Source organism: Bubalus bubalis, chromosome 9 (assembly GCF_019923935.1).
Source record: "Bubalus bubalis isolate 160015118507 breed Murrah chromosome 9, NDDB_SH_1, whole genome shotgun sequence".
NCBI lineage: Eukaryota > Metazoa > Chordata > Mammalia > Artiodactyla > Bovidae > Bubalus > Bubalus bubalis.
In genome coordinates, this window is record NC_059165.1 from 68,961,063 (window position 1) to 68,975,366 (window position 14,304).

The window sequence follows — 14,304 nt, forward strand, 5'->3', positions numbered from 1 at the left end:
AAAAAAAGATTTCTCTTATCCTTAGATGGTGAGCTCTATTTTTACACTAGAATCTTGTATGTTTGTAGTGCCATCTTCTGTCCTGTACTCCTTAGCATACTTCATGCTATCTAAAGGCACATGCAATTTATTTTACCTCCAAAAGGTAAAATTGCTGAGTATGAAATTTTAGTTTGTGTTTCTGGAAATCACTGAGCATTTATCTTGAATACATATGAATAAGGCAGGAGGAAAGGAAGATGAAGGAAAGGAGACCAAGAAGACACACATTTTATAATGATTTTTCCCCTCACATTTGAACCTATCCTCCTGTTTAATCTTTCACTGAGCATGGCCACATTGGTTAAAGAGGCTCCCTTTCACCATTTGCATAGGAAGGAGCCAAGTGTCAAAAAGCATCCCCTGACACTCTCTGTGTACCCTTGAACCTGCCCAGTACCCTCTTCATAGCTCCAGTTACATCTTTGTTTCTCAAACTGTAGATGAGTGGATTAAGCATGGGTGTGAGGATGGTGTAGAACACAGAGAAGACTTTGTCTTGTTCTGGCCGGTGGTAAGAGTGTGGCAGCATGTAAGTGTACATGGCAGCCCCATAGAACAAGGTCACCACTATCATGTGAGATGAACAGGTGGCAAATGCCTTCTTTCTCCCTTCCACTGAGCTCATGCGGTGGACTGTGGTCAGGATTTGAGCATAGGAGGCAATCACCACAGAGAAGGGAATCAGTAACATCAAGACACAACACACATACATCACTGTCTCATAGAGAGCTGTGTCTGCACAAGCCAATTTCAGGACTGCAGGTGCCTCGCAGAAGAAATGGTTAATCTCCCGAGAGTTGCAGAAGGGGAAACTCATGGTTATGGGAGTTAGAAGAAAGCCATCTAAAGAGCCCCCAAACCAGGAACCTGCTATAATCATCCAGCAAACACGGCGGCTCATTAGGATTGGATAGTGGAGTGGGTTACAGATGGCCATGTAGCGGTCATAGGCCATGAGACCCAACAGGAAGAACTCAGCTCCCACAAGGGTGAGGTAGAGGAAGTGTTGAGCTGTGCATCCCACAAAGGTGATGGTACTTTGATCCAGCAGGTAATCTACCAACATCTTGGGCACAATGGTAGAAATGTACATCATGTCAATGAAGGAGAGGTGGCTAAGTAGGAAGTACATGGGGGTGTGGAGGTGTGAATCAGTGCGGATCAGAAATATCATGACCCCATTGGCCATCAATGCAGTAAAAAAGATAATAGAGATGATGGCAAAAAGCAGGCCTGATGTTTCCTTTCTATTGAACAACCCCATGAAAGTAAAGTCTGTAGAGGATGTGTTGTACTCTTCCATTGATCCTATGAGGGCACTGCTGTGACCTAGAATCTTTAAAATAAAACCATGATGTTTACAAGGAATTAAAACAGCATACAGATTGATTGTTAAGAAGTAGATTTCTAAAAGTTGGAGGAAAACATTTAACATATTTTTCTTCATATTACTTTGCTACTGATACTTAGCAACTAGTCTATTCTAGAAGGGTTTTAAGTAAAATTCTTTTAAATCAATAATTCTTTAAATCATTGGACAAGATGACATCAGCAGATACTATCATACAACAGTGATACACATAACCACACTTAAGGATGCACACCATGATATACGGTAGTTAAACATAACCTGGTCTGTTGCATATGTGTGTGCATCTTTGTGTGTGAAAATACTACCTTGAATGCTGTCCTTATTCAGTGTATCTTTATGGTTACAATTATCAGCACCAACTTCAAAACATCTCAGGACTGGCTGTTTATAGTGTGTGTCTGACTTTTACTCACAAATATAAGTAATTTACCATTTGGGCTTCAAGTCAATGTCTATAAGTGTTTTCATGGTGTCAGTTCATCTATAATGCAGACAAAATTGAATAGAGGAAGTAAAGTGGGCAATGGAAATTACTCTCTCAAACCCAGATGTGAAAGGATCATCCCATCAAGAGGCATTCACTGTTAAAGAATTATTTTTATTTTTTGAAAATTAACTTTCATTTAAGATGATGAATAATTAGCATTAGGATTATGATTAGTATTAGCATGTAGCATTAGCAGTTAGGATTCAGGACTGACACAAAAACATATATATTGAACAACTGACCTATTGTTTTTGGAAACTGGAATATCTTTCCCAGTAATTTATAATTACTGATTATAATTGATAAAAAATTGATAAAAAAAACCTGATATAATAAATAATTAATTTATAATTAAGAAAAATTCATTGACTGTGTTCTATGTAACTTCTGGTGATGATAAAGGAAAAATTCCACAACAAAAGTTTTGAAAGTTAAGGATGAGTTTTCATGTGCTTGGAGTTAAATATGTCAAGGTGAGATAGTTTATCAACATGTTTGAAAGTTAAATTGATCAAATTAGTCTATGTTCCTTCTAAATATACTAAAAATATGAGAATATGAGTCAATTGCACAGAAAAATAACACTATTGAGATAATTATAATGGTATTCTGAACAGTTTGTGCCTTGTGCTTCATATCTATTGACTCATCAAGCTTCACAGTAAACCTTAGATGTGAGAAACTATAAAACCCCCTTTCACTGATGGCAGATTTAAAAGTAATATTCCCACAGTCACACATGATGCTGGTGGCAGGGGTTTTTGAACCAAGTAGTCTCAATTCATTCTGTGTTCTTATAGCCCAGAACAACAAATAGACATTATGCTGGCTATCAAGTAAAGTGTGCCCAAAATGTGAATTGTTAAATGTGTATAGTTAAATTTTTAACTATAAGTAATCATTAATGGATGGCATCACTGACTCAATGGACATGAGTTAGAGCAGGCTCTAGGAGTTGGTGATGGACAGGGAGGCCTGGCGTGCTCCAGTCCATGGGATTGCAAAAACACAACTGAGCAACTGAACTGAACTGAATCATTAATGTGACTAGTGAAAACTAGTCATAATCAAGAGAATATTATCTTAATTATTATAATCTAGACTGCTGATTTTTAATAAGGTAAACTCTGTTTTTCTGCTTTTTTACTTTATTTTCCTGCTAATTTTAAAATCTTTGGTGCCAGATATCATATATTTTCCTGACACTGTGTATGATTTTATTATCATTTCAACTGGACATATTTTTCTTTGGCTGTTCAATTTCCAATTAATGAATACTACTAAACTATGCACCTAAAGGAAAAATTCTGGGACATCCCTGGTGACTCAAACGTTAAGGAGTCTGCCTGTAATGCGGGAGACCCCGGTTCAATCCCTGGGTTGGGAAGATCCTCTGGAGAAGGAAATGGCAACCCACTTCAGTATTCTTGCCTGGAAAATCCAATGGATGGAGGAGCCTGGAATGCTACAGTCCATGGAGGTTGCAAAGAGTCAGACATGACTAACTTCACTTCACTTCACATGCATCTAAAGGAAAAATTCTGTCCAGTTTATGGAAAAGCTTAAACATTAATAATGTTTTAACTGCTTTCACAATTCCCACATTTCTGTTTTTTTTTTTTTTTTTTCCCTCTTGTACTAAGGCACTATAAACAGAGAGGAAGTTACGTATTGCTTTACAAAATCAAATAGCTCTCTTTGCTCTCCATTCACGTTCATTTCTAAATCTTTTAAACATTCTCTGCTGCCATATATATATATATTTTTTCCTACCTGGCCCTATATTTCAAGCAATAACATAGGAAACTCCAAAGACTTCTTCCTTTATCAGGAAACTGGTATTACCTTTTTAATTGCACATTAAAAAGTCTAAGTTGTTAGAGAACAACCCCATTTGATTAAATTTATTATCTGCAATCTCATTATGGGGTAACATAATGAGGCTATAAGTCAATTTCTTCTGCACACAGATTATATTACTTTGCTTTGATTTAGTAAAAATGAGAATAATTATAAAATGCCTGAAATGATTCTGTCACTTTATAGAGGATCTTGTTTCTGAAAGGATGTGATAGACATACAGTAAAACAAAATTTGGAATCAAATGAATTGATTTCTCCTAATCATGACGTTTTCTTCATGGATCACAGCCTTGTAGTGGTGAAGGGGCTTGCATAACTCAATGAAGCTATGAGCCATGCCGTGCAGGGCCACCTAAGAAAGATGGGTCATAGAGGATAATTCTGACAAACAAGTGGTCCACTGGGGTAGGGAATGCAAAAATTCCAATAGTCGTGTCACAAGAACCTCATCAACAGTATGAAAGGCAAAAAGATGACATCAGAAGATGAGCCTCAAGGTGGAAGGATCATTGGAGAAGAGAGGAGGGCAATTACTAACAGCTCCAGAAAGAATGAAAAGGCTAGGCCAAAGCAGAAACAGTGCTCAGTTATGAATGTGTCTAGTGGTGAGAGTAAAGATCAATGCTATAAAAAACAATATTGAATAAGAACCTGGAATGTCAGATCCATGAATAAAGGTAAATTTGAAGTGGTCAAGCAGGAGATGGCAAGAGTGAACATTGACATTTTAGGTATCAGTGAACTGAAATGAGCTGGGGGAATTTAATTTACATGACCAATATATCTACTGCCATGGACAAGAATCCCTTATAAGAAATGGAGTAGCCATCATATCAACAAAAGAGTCTAAAATGCAGTACTTGGGGGCAATCTCAAAAATGACAGAATGCTTTTGGTTTGTTTCCAAGGCAAACCAGTCAACATCACAGTAACCTAAGTCTATGCCCCAACCACTGATGTTGAAGAAGCTGAAGCTGAATAGTTCTATGAAGGCCTACAAGATCTTTTAGAATGAACACAAAAAAGATGTCATATCACCATAGGGGACTGGAAGGCAGAAAGGAAGTCAAAAGATACCTGGAGTAACAGGCAAGTTTGGCTTTGGAGTACAAAATGAAGCAGGACAAAGGCTAACAGAGTTTTGTCAAGAGCAAACTTGACAAAATAAAGCACACATAGAAAATATCATTTTCCAAGAGCACAAGAGATGTTCCAACAGCACAAGAGATGATTCTACACATGGACATCACCCGTTGGTCAATATCAAAATGAGATTGATTATATTCTTTGCAGCCAGTGATGGAGAAGCTCTATATAGTCAGCAAAAACAAGATCTTGAGCTGACTGTTGCTCAGATGGTGAGCTCCTTATTGCAAATTTCAGGCTTACATTGAAGAAGGTAGGGAAAATCACTAGGCCTTTCAAGTATGACCTAAATCAAATCCCTTATGATTATGCAGTAGATGTGACAAAAGGATTCAAGGGATTAGATCTGGTAGACAAAGTGCCAGAAGAACCATGGATATGGAGGTTCATAACATTGCGCAGGAGGCAGTAACCAAAATCATCCTACAGAAAAAGAAATGTAAGAAGGCAAAGTGGTTGTCTGAGGAGGTCTTAAAAAATAGCTGAGTGAAGAAGAGATTAGAAAGTCAAAGGAGAAGGGGAAAGATATACACAACTGAATACAGAATTCCAGAAAAAAGGAAGGAGATATAAGAAGACTTTCTTCAATGAACAATACAAAGGAGTAGAGGAAAACAATAGAATGGGAATGACTAGAGCTCTCTTCAATAAAATTGGAGATATCAAGGGAACATCTCACGCAAGGATGGGCATGATAAAGGACAGAAATTGTAAGGACCTAACACAGGTAGAAGAGATTAAGAAGTGGTGGCCAGAATACATAGAACTATAAAAGAAAAGGATTTAAAGACTGGGATAACCACGATAGTGTGGTCACTCACCTAGAGCCAGATATCCTGGAATTTGAAGTCAAGAAGACTTAAGAAGCATTACTACCAACAAACTAGTGGAGGTGATGGAATTCCAGCAAAGCTATTTCAAATCCTAAAAGGTGATGCAATTAAAGTGCTGCACTCAATATGCCAGTAAATTTGGAAAACTCAGAAGTGGCCAGAGGACTGTAAAAGGTCAGTTTTCATTCCAAACCTAAAGAAGGGCAGAGCCAAAGAATGTTCAAGCTACTGCACAATTGCACTCATTTCACATGCTAGCAAGTTAATTCTCAAAATCCTTCAATCTAGGCTTCAGTAGCATGTGAACCAAGAACTACCAGATGTGCAAGGTAGATTTAAAAGACAGAGGAATCAGAGATCAAATTGCCAACATCCACTGGAACAAAGAAAAAGCAAAAGAATTCCAGAAAAATATCTGCTTCACTGACTATGCTAAAGTCTTTGATGGTGTGGATAACAACAAACTGTGGAAAGTTTGTAAAGGGAATACCAGACCGTTTTACATGCCTCCTGAGAAACCTGCATGCAGGACAAGAAGTAACAGAACCAAACATGTAACAATGAACTAGTTCAATATTGGGAAAGGAGTATGTCAAGGCTGTATGTTATCATCCTGCTTATTTAACTTATATGCAGAGTACATCATGTGAAATGCTGGACTGGATGAAACTCAAGCTGGAAGCAAAAAAGACAGGAGAAATATCAAAAATCTTGGATATGGAGATGATACCATCCTTATGGCAGAAAGGGAAGAGGAACTAAAGAGCCTTTTGATTAAGGTGAAAGAGGGAAGTGAAAAAGCTGGCTTAAAACTCAACATTCAAATAACTAAGATCATGGCATCTGTTTCCATCACTTCAGGGAAAATAGATGGGGAAACCATGGAAACAGTGACACACTTTATTTTCTTGGGCTCCAAAATCACTAGGGATGGTGACTGCAGCAATGAAGTTAAAAAGACACTTGTTTCTTGGAAGGAAAGCTATGACAAACCTACACAGTGTATTAAAAAACAGAGACATCACTTTTCTGACAAAGATCCATATAGTCAAAGCTATGGTTTTTCCAGTAGTCATGTACACATGTGAGAGTTGAACCATAAAGAAAGCTGAAGAATTGATGCTTTCAAACCATAGTGTTGGAGAAGACTCTTGAGAGTCCCTTGGACTGCAAAGAGATCAAATCAATAAATCCTAAAGGAAATCAGCCCTGAATATTCATTGGAAGGACTGATGCTGAAGCTGAAACTCCAATACTTTGGGAAACTGATGAGAAGAGCTGACTCATTGGAAAAGACCTTGATACTGGAAAGGTTGAAGGCAGGAGGAGAAAGGGATGACAGAGGATGACATGGTTGTATGGCATCATCAACTCCATGGACATGGGTCTCAGCAAACTCTGGAAGACAGTGAAGGACGGGGAAGCCTGAGTACTATAGTTCATGAGGTTTTGAAGAGTCAGACATGCCTGAACAACCGAACAACAACAAAGGTTATGCACAAAATTCTTCAAGCTAAGCCTCAGTAGTATGTGAATCAAAAACTTGCAGATGTACAAGTTGGGTTTAGAAAGGTAGAGGAACCAGACATCGAATTGCCAACATCCATTGGATTATAGGAAAAGCAAGGGAATTCCAGGAAAACATTCACTTTTGCTTCATTGACTATGCTAAAATTTTTGACTGTGTGGATTACAACAAACTGGAAAATTCTTAAGGAGATAGGAATATCAGACCACCTTATCTTCTCCTGAGAAGCCTGAACACAGGTCAAAAAGCAACAATTAGAACCTTACATGGAACAATTAACTGGTTCAAAATTGGGAAAGGAGTATGTCAAGGCTATATATTGCTACCCTGTTTATTTAACTTTTATACAGAGCATATCATGTGAAATGCAGGACTGGATGAATCACAAGCTAGAATCAAGATTGCTGGGAGAAATATCAACAATCTCAGATATACAGCTGATACCACTCTAATGGCAGAAAATGAAGAGGAACTAAAAAGCCTCTAGATAAGGTTGAAAGAGGAGAGTGAAAAAAGTGGGTTAAAACTGAACATTTAAAATACTAAGATCATGTCTTCCAGTCCATTACTTCACGGCAAACAAAAGGGCGAAAGTTAGAGTTAGTGACAAAGTTTATTTTCTTGGGTTCCAAAATCACTGCAGATTAACTGCAGCCATGAAACTAAAAGATGCTTGTTCCTTGAAAGGAAAGCTATGACAAACCTAGAAAGCATGTTTAAAAGCACAGACCTCACTTTGCAGACAAAAGTTCATATAGTCAAAGCTATGGTTTTTCCAGGAGTCATGTACGTATCTGAGAGTTGGACAATAAAGAAGGTTAAGTGCCAATGAACTGATGCTTTCCAAATGTGGTGCTGAAGAAGACTCTTGAGAGTCCCTTAAACTGCAAGGAGAGCAAATCAATTAATACTAAAGGAAATCAACCCTGAATATTCATTGGAAGGATTTATGCTGAAGATGAAGCTCCAGTACTTTGACTACCTTATGGGAAAAGCTGACTCATTGCAAAAGACCTTGATGCTGGGAAAGATTGAAAGAAAAAAAAAAAAGAGGGTGGAGAGGATGAGATGGTTAGATAATATCACTGAGTCAGAGAACATGAATTTGAGCAAACTCTGGGAGATAGTGAAGTACAGGGAAGCCTGAAATGCTTCAGTCCATGGGGTTCCAAAGAGTTAGAGAGGACTTAGCAACTGGACAGCAACATCAACCCATGACAAAAATTAATTTTGTGTATCTGGTTCTGACTCTACATTGTCTAATCTTTGCTTTTCATTTCTAGTAAATTTAGATGACAACATTCAAGATTACCCAATAGATAAAATAAGAAATCCATTGTTCAGTTCTTAAGTCGTGTCCCACTCTTTGTGACACCATGGATGGCAGCATGCCAGGCTTCCCTGACCGTCACTGTCTCCCAGAATTTGCTCAAACTCATGTCCATTGAATTGGTGATGCTATCCAACCATCTCATCCTCTGTTGCCCTCTTCTCCTCCTGCTCTCAATTATAGGTTAAAATATTTTATACACTTGCAAAGTAAAAAAATTAATGCTATACACATATATCTTATTTTAAAATAATTGATAAATGTGTAAAAATCCATAACTTTTCTTTAAGCTATCTACACATAGATCTAAAATCTATGAATTTGAATTGTAAATACCTTTTGAATGTCAAATCTAAGAAATCTGGGACTCTGGATGAGAATAATTCAGCATTTAGATTCTGTATTTTTTCCTCAGATATCTCTTAGGTTGAAGGAAATACTCTGTTGTATATTCTCAGAAAAGTGTGTGCATCACACTGATGAGAACCTAATAATTTTGAGAAGCATATTTATGCTCAACCTGCAGATTATGATATCATAACAAAGAAAAGTTATTGAGCAAAACTGGCAAGTTAAATTATCTTTAAGGCTTACTTAAATCCTTTTTTATTATACTTACCACCCATTAAGTGAAAGTGATGCATTTATTACATCCAGAGGCAATTGCTACTAGTAGCCCCTATTTTTTCGGGGTGTAGACATTTGGTTGAATCGGGATGGTTGCAAATCACTTTTTCCTACCCAGTTTAAGTTAGGATGCAATTCCATCCTAGGACTGGAATGATCACCAAGCCTGTCCTTTAAATCAAGTGACACTGGTATCTCAACGTTGTAAATTACAGCCCTCTGCTTATATATGACCACTGATGAACTTTCTACCAAATTAAAGAGCATACTCCATGGTCCTTCAGGGCAACAGCCCCTTTGCTATGAAATTCTGTGTTCACTTGAATTAAAAGCTGCTCATAAATCCTCCTGCTTTGTCCTCTAGATCCACTCAGAGGCAGTTTCTTTACTTTGTAACATTCAGCCATTCATAATGAGAACAAGACTTTAGAGTCAGAAAAGATAGACTGAAAAAGAACATGACTAGAAAGTGGAAAAACACCCTTCTTTGTGTCAGTTTATGCTTTCCAATGCTTATGTGCATTAATCTATACATTTCTTGCCAAAGTACTCCTTTCCTGTATTCATTTGGGATGATCTTTGGCAATATCTGTTTTAAAATTTAGTATCTCAATTTCAAGACATTACACTAGGAACTATATGTAATCTTATTCTGTATTTTCCAAGTCTCCTGTAAATGTGTTATCATACTCTAGAAATATAAAACAATTAATTTCCTTAAGTGGTAAGAAAAAAAAAAAGACATTATTCTAGGACTGAATTTTCCAGAACCAAATACCCTGGAAATATTTTTGTTTGTTTGTTTTTATATCTGGTTTATATCTGTGCTCTGTAAACTATGATTCTGTGCAAGTTTTTCATTTAGCCCTTCAAATAGTTCTTTCCCTGTCTCATCTAATTCATAAGGCTAAATTTTACTTAAACTATTAAATTTACTTAAAAAGGAGAGTAAAGATTTTGCTAAGGTTAAACACAGAGATAGATAAATAGTTTATAAAAAGAAAATTCTTTGCACAGTTCCACTTAATAGTACTCCCAAACCTAAGATTTGTAATACATATTCTAGATCACTCCCAGAAAGAAAGTGAAGTAAGTAATCTTCTTCTCAATGTACTTGCAGTTGGGATGGAGGGCCCCCATTGAGCTTGTAACCTGAGATTTGCAGTTCCTGAGTTGTAGATAACCCAGCCTTTATAGCTCAAGATTCAGCTTGCATAAATCTTCTTTATATCATGCAATGAGAATTTATTCGGTCAAACTCCTAAGATATGCTATGGAAACTCAGCCATTTCCTTATTCACCAGATATTTAATGTGCCATTGAGAAAAACTAGGCTACGTGCTCATCAGAGTTTGATGTGTCATCTGTTATCTTACTGCACAATTTCAAAAGACTTGAATTTTCATTAAGATAATAGGTAAGGAGGAATGTACAAAGTTGTTTTAAATATTGCAGAAGCTTCTAGATGATTCATTGAATTGCTTAATTTAATCAAGGATTTCTTGTTGTTTAGATAAAACCTTGAACCTCTAAATCCAATTATTTACTTTTAAAAAAGTCATAAACTGATTCATTTTGCCTTGATTCATCCCTCCTTGTTTAACCTCATCAACTCACATTTCTCAAATCTTTTCTCAAGAATTTAATCTGAATGCTACCTATTAAAAGCAGCATGTTACATGTCTCCTGGTATGCTTAAAGGAATGAAACACACTTCATTGATATAAAAAGATCACCAAAATATTTAATATTATTGTAAACTTTGTTCTAACTGTATAAAAATATCTCTGTCACTTACGTAGAGTTGAATCCTCTCCAGACTGTCATTCAAGGTAGGGTAGGTCCTTCAAATATGGAGTGTATGAATGAGTTCTTGATCACTAAGCCATCAAACGTGGAGATAGTCATACAAAATTTAGTAAAATCAAAATTCAGCAAGCTACAAGAACTTTAAATAACCAAAAGAGATAAGGAACAAAGAGATTTTTCATAAAATAGAAGATGATATGTTACTAGAAAAGAAGATAATTATATTTAGCAGATTTAATTTTTCTCCAGCTTATATTGAGAAGGAAAAAAAAACAAACAAAAAAACAAACCACTAAGAGACTCATAGTCCTGAATATCCATAACAGGGAAGATTTCAAGTTCTGACTTCTGTGCCCAGGTTTCCTCTGCATATTACCCATGATGATCCAAAACATAGAGATTTAGGTTTATGAGCTTGAATTTACTGAATTGTAAACTAGAGGTATCCTTAGCAACTGATGATGGAGTTAGGTCAAAAAGAGACATGCAGCAAGTTATTAAGAGAAATTTTGTAATATAAATTGGCAAAAGGAATTTTTTAAAAAAAAGTCACCTTAAAAATCTTTGAAATATTTTTTCATTGTCAGAACAGATTGCACAAATCCTCCAGCTTTCTAGACATGTGTGTTAATGCTTAACCTATTTCAATAAGAAATTTTAGAAACCTATGAGGGACAATTGTGAAAAACTGAAAAGGCAGAAAGAAAGTTGCAGACCATTAAAGAATGCTGAACTGTCTCTTGGTGTTCCATGTTTAGGTTTCCTGGAGCAACGGGAAGTGCTCAGAAGTGAGAAGAGGCAGGAGTTTATATAGTTTTCTGAGAAGGCAATGAAGTGAAGTTTTCTTGTAAAAATCAAGTCTCTTCCCTGTGGACCTTGAAGACTGTAATGAGACAGATTTGGCACAGCTAATGGGTAGTGTATTTTGGGGATGAATGTCACATGGACTTTGAGAAAACTGTTTCCACTGCTAGGCTCCAAAGTGCAAGACCGTGAGTTCTCTATTCATGAGAAATTTCCTTTGGCAGCTAATCCTCCCAGTGAAATGTGGGAACTAATTTGAAGAGACATAAAAATGATAGAAGGTAGCTCAACTATTATTTGTTTTAGCACTTTATTGGTAGTCCAGTGAATTAGTGCAGTCACTCAGTCTTGTCTTACTCTTTGTGACCCCATGGACTGCAGTATGCCAGGCGTCCCTGTCTTTCACCATCTCCTGGAGCATGCTCAAACTCATGTCCATTGAGTTGGTGATGCCATCCAACCATCTCACCCTCTGTCATTCCCTTCTCTTCCTGTGTTCAATCTTTCCCAGCATCAGGGTCTTTTCCAGTGAGTCAGTTCTTCACATCAGGTGGCCAAAGTATTGGTGCTTCACATTCAGCATCAGTCCTCCCAATGAATATTCAGGACTGATTTCCTATGGGATTGAGTGGTTTGATCTCCTTGCAGTCCAAGGGGCTCTTGAGAGTCTTCTCCAATGCCACAGATGAAAAGCATCAATTCTTTGGTGCTCAGCTTTCTTTAAGGTCCAACTCTCACATCCATACACGATTACTGGAAAAATGATACTTTTGACTATATGGACCTTTGTTGGTAGTCTAACAATAATTATTTTTTCTGAGTTTTGAGTACTGGATACATATACTTGAGGAAATGTGAAAAATTTCTGAAAATGAAAAATGCCCATAATACTAAATGATAGTCACCAAAGCATATCATATAGATAGCTATTCATATAAAATTAAATTTGTATTTTACACACACACACACACACACACATTGAAGTAGGAAATGGCAACCCACTACAGTATTCTTATCTGGAAAATTCCATGGACAGAGGAGCCTGGCAGGCTACTGTCAATGAGTTCTCAAAGAGTTGGACATGACTGAGCAGCGCCAGCAGCATAAACACATATACATATGTGGAAAGTATATATATATTTTTATATATATATATATACACATTTATATATATATACACATATACACATTATATATATATATATATAATTTACACACATAAGGAGGTGTGTGTTTACATATGATTTGATAATTTTTGTTATTCAAAACAATTTCTTAAAAAGTGTTCCTAGTGAGAAATATTCTTCCAAATGTAGCATTCATTATCTGCATTGTGTCCTACCTCATCCGAAAGTGTCCAAAAGTGAAGTTGCTCAGTCGTGTCTGACTCTTTGCGACCCCATGGACTGTAGCTCACCAGGCTCCTCTGTCCATGGGATTTCCAGGCAAGAATACTGGAGTGGGCTGCCATTTCCTTCTCCAGGGCATTTTCCCAACCCAGGGATCGAATCCAGGTCTCCTGCTTTGTAGGCAGATGCTCTTACCATCTGAATCACCAGGGAAGTCTAGTCCTACCTCATAAATATTCTCAATTTTATTTAACCAGCACTGCATTTTCATGCATATATTAATTGTAGTGTTAATGATGTGATAATAATCACATGTAAAAATCATGTGATGATAAACATTGTCTTTAAAATAAGTCTTGTTTTAATTTTTATTGAAATTTTTGAAGGCTTCATATCCACATTTTAACATTTAAATATATATATTTATTTTATTAATTTTATACCATTTTTAGAAGTCACATTCCATTTACAGTTATTAGAAAATATTGGCTATATTCTCCATGTTGTGCAATATATCCCTATAGTTTGCCTTATATCCAACAGTCTGTATCTCCTTCTCCCTCACCCATATGGGTTTGCCCCTCTCCCAGCACTGGTACTCACTAGTTAATCCTCTGTTTCTGTAGGTCTGTTTTTGTTTTGTTATATTTACTACTTTACTACATTTTTTTAGATTCCAGATATGTGATATAGTATTTGTCTTTTTTGTCTTATTTCACTTAGCATACTATCCTCCAGTTTCATCCACATTGCTGCAAATGGAAAATTTGTTTTCTTATGGTTCAGTAGTATTTCAATGTATATACATACTACATCTTTTTTATCCATTCATCTCTTCATGGACACATAGGGTAATTTCGTATCTTGCCAATTGTAAATATTGGGGCTATGAACATTGGGGTGCATGTATCTTTTCAAATTAGTGTTTTTGTTTTTTTCAAATATGAACCCAAAAGTGGGATTGTTGAGTCAATGATAGTTCTCACTATTTTTAGTTTTTGAGAAACCTCCATACTGTTTTCTACAGTGGCTACACAAATTTACATTTCTGCCAACAGTGTACACTTAATTTTGTGCACTTTGTGTTTCCTTCTTAAATTTGTCTTTAGGGAGAG

The 14,304-nt window shown here is 36.5% G+C and overlaps 1 protein-coding gene across 1 annotated transcript; it reads right to left on the bottom strand.

Moving 5' to 3' along the window:
* Nucleotides 1–388: 388 nt before the first annotated feature.
* Nucleotides 389–1,360, bottom strand: LOC102396017 (olfactory receptor 2T1). The gene has a single exon (XM_006068974.3). The coding sequence runs from the start codon at nucleotides 1,343–1,345 to the stop codon at nucleotides 389–391; it is 957 nt and encodes a 318-aa protein (XP_006069036.3). The 5' UTR covers nucleotides 1,346–1,360.
* Between the last annotated feature and the right edge of the window lie 12,944 nt (nucleotides 1,361–14,304).

Coding starts and splice junctions, on each gene's coding strand:
- LOC102396017 (XM_006068974.3), bottom strand. CDS start 1,345: ATGGAAGAGTACAACACATCCTCTACAGACTTTACTTTCATGGGGTTG.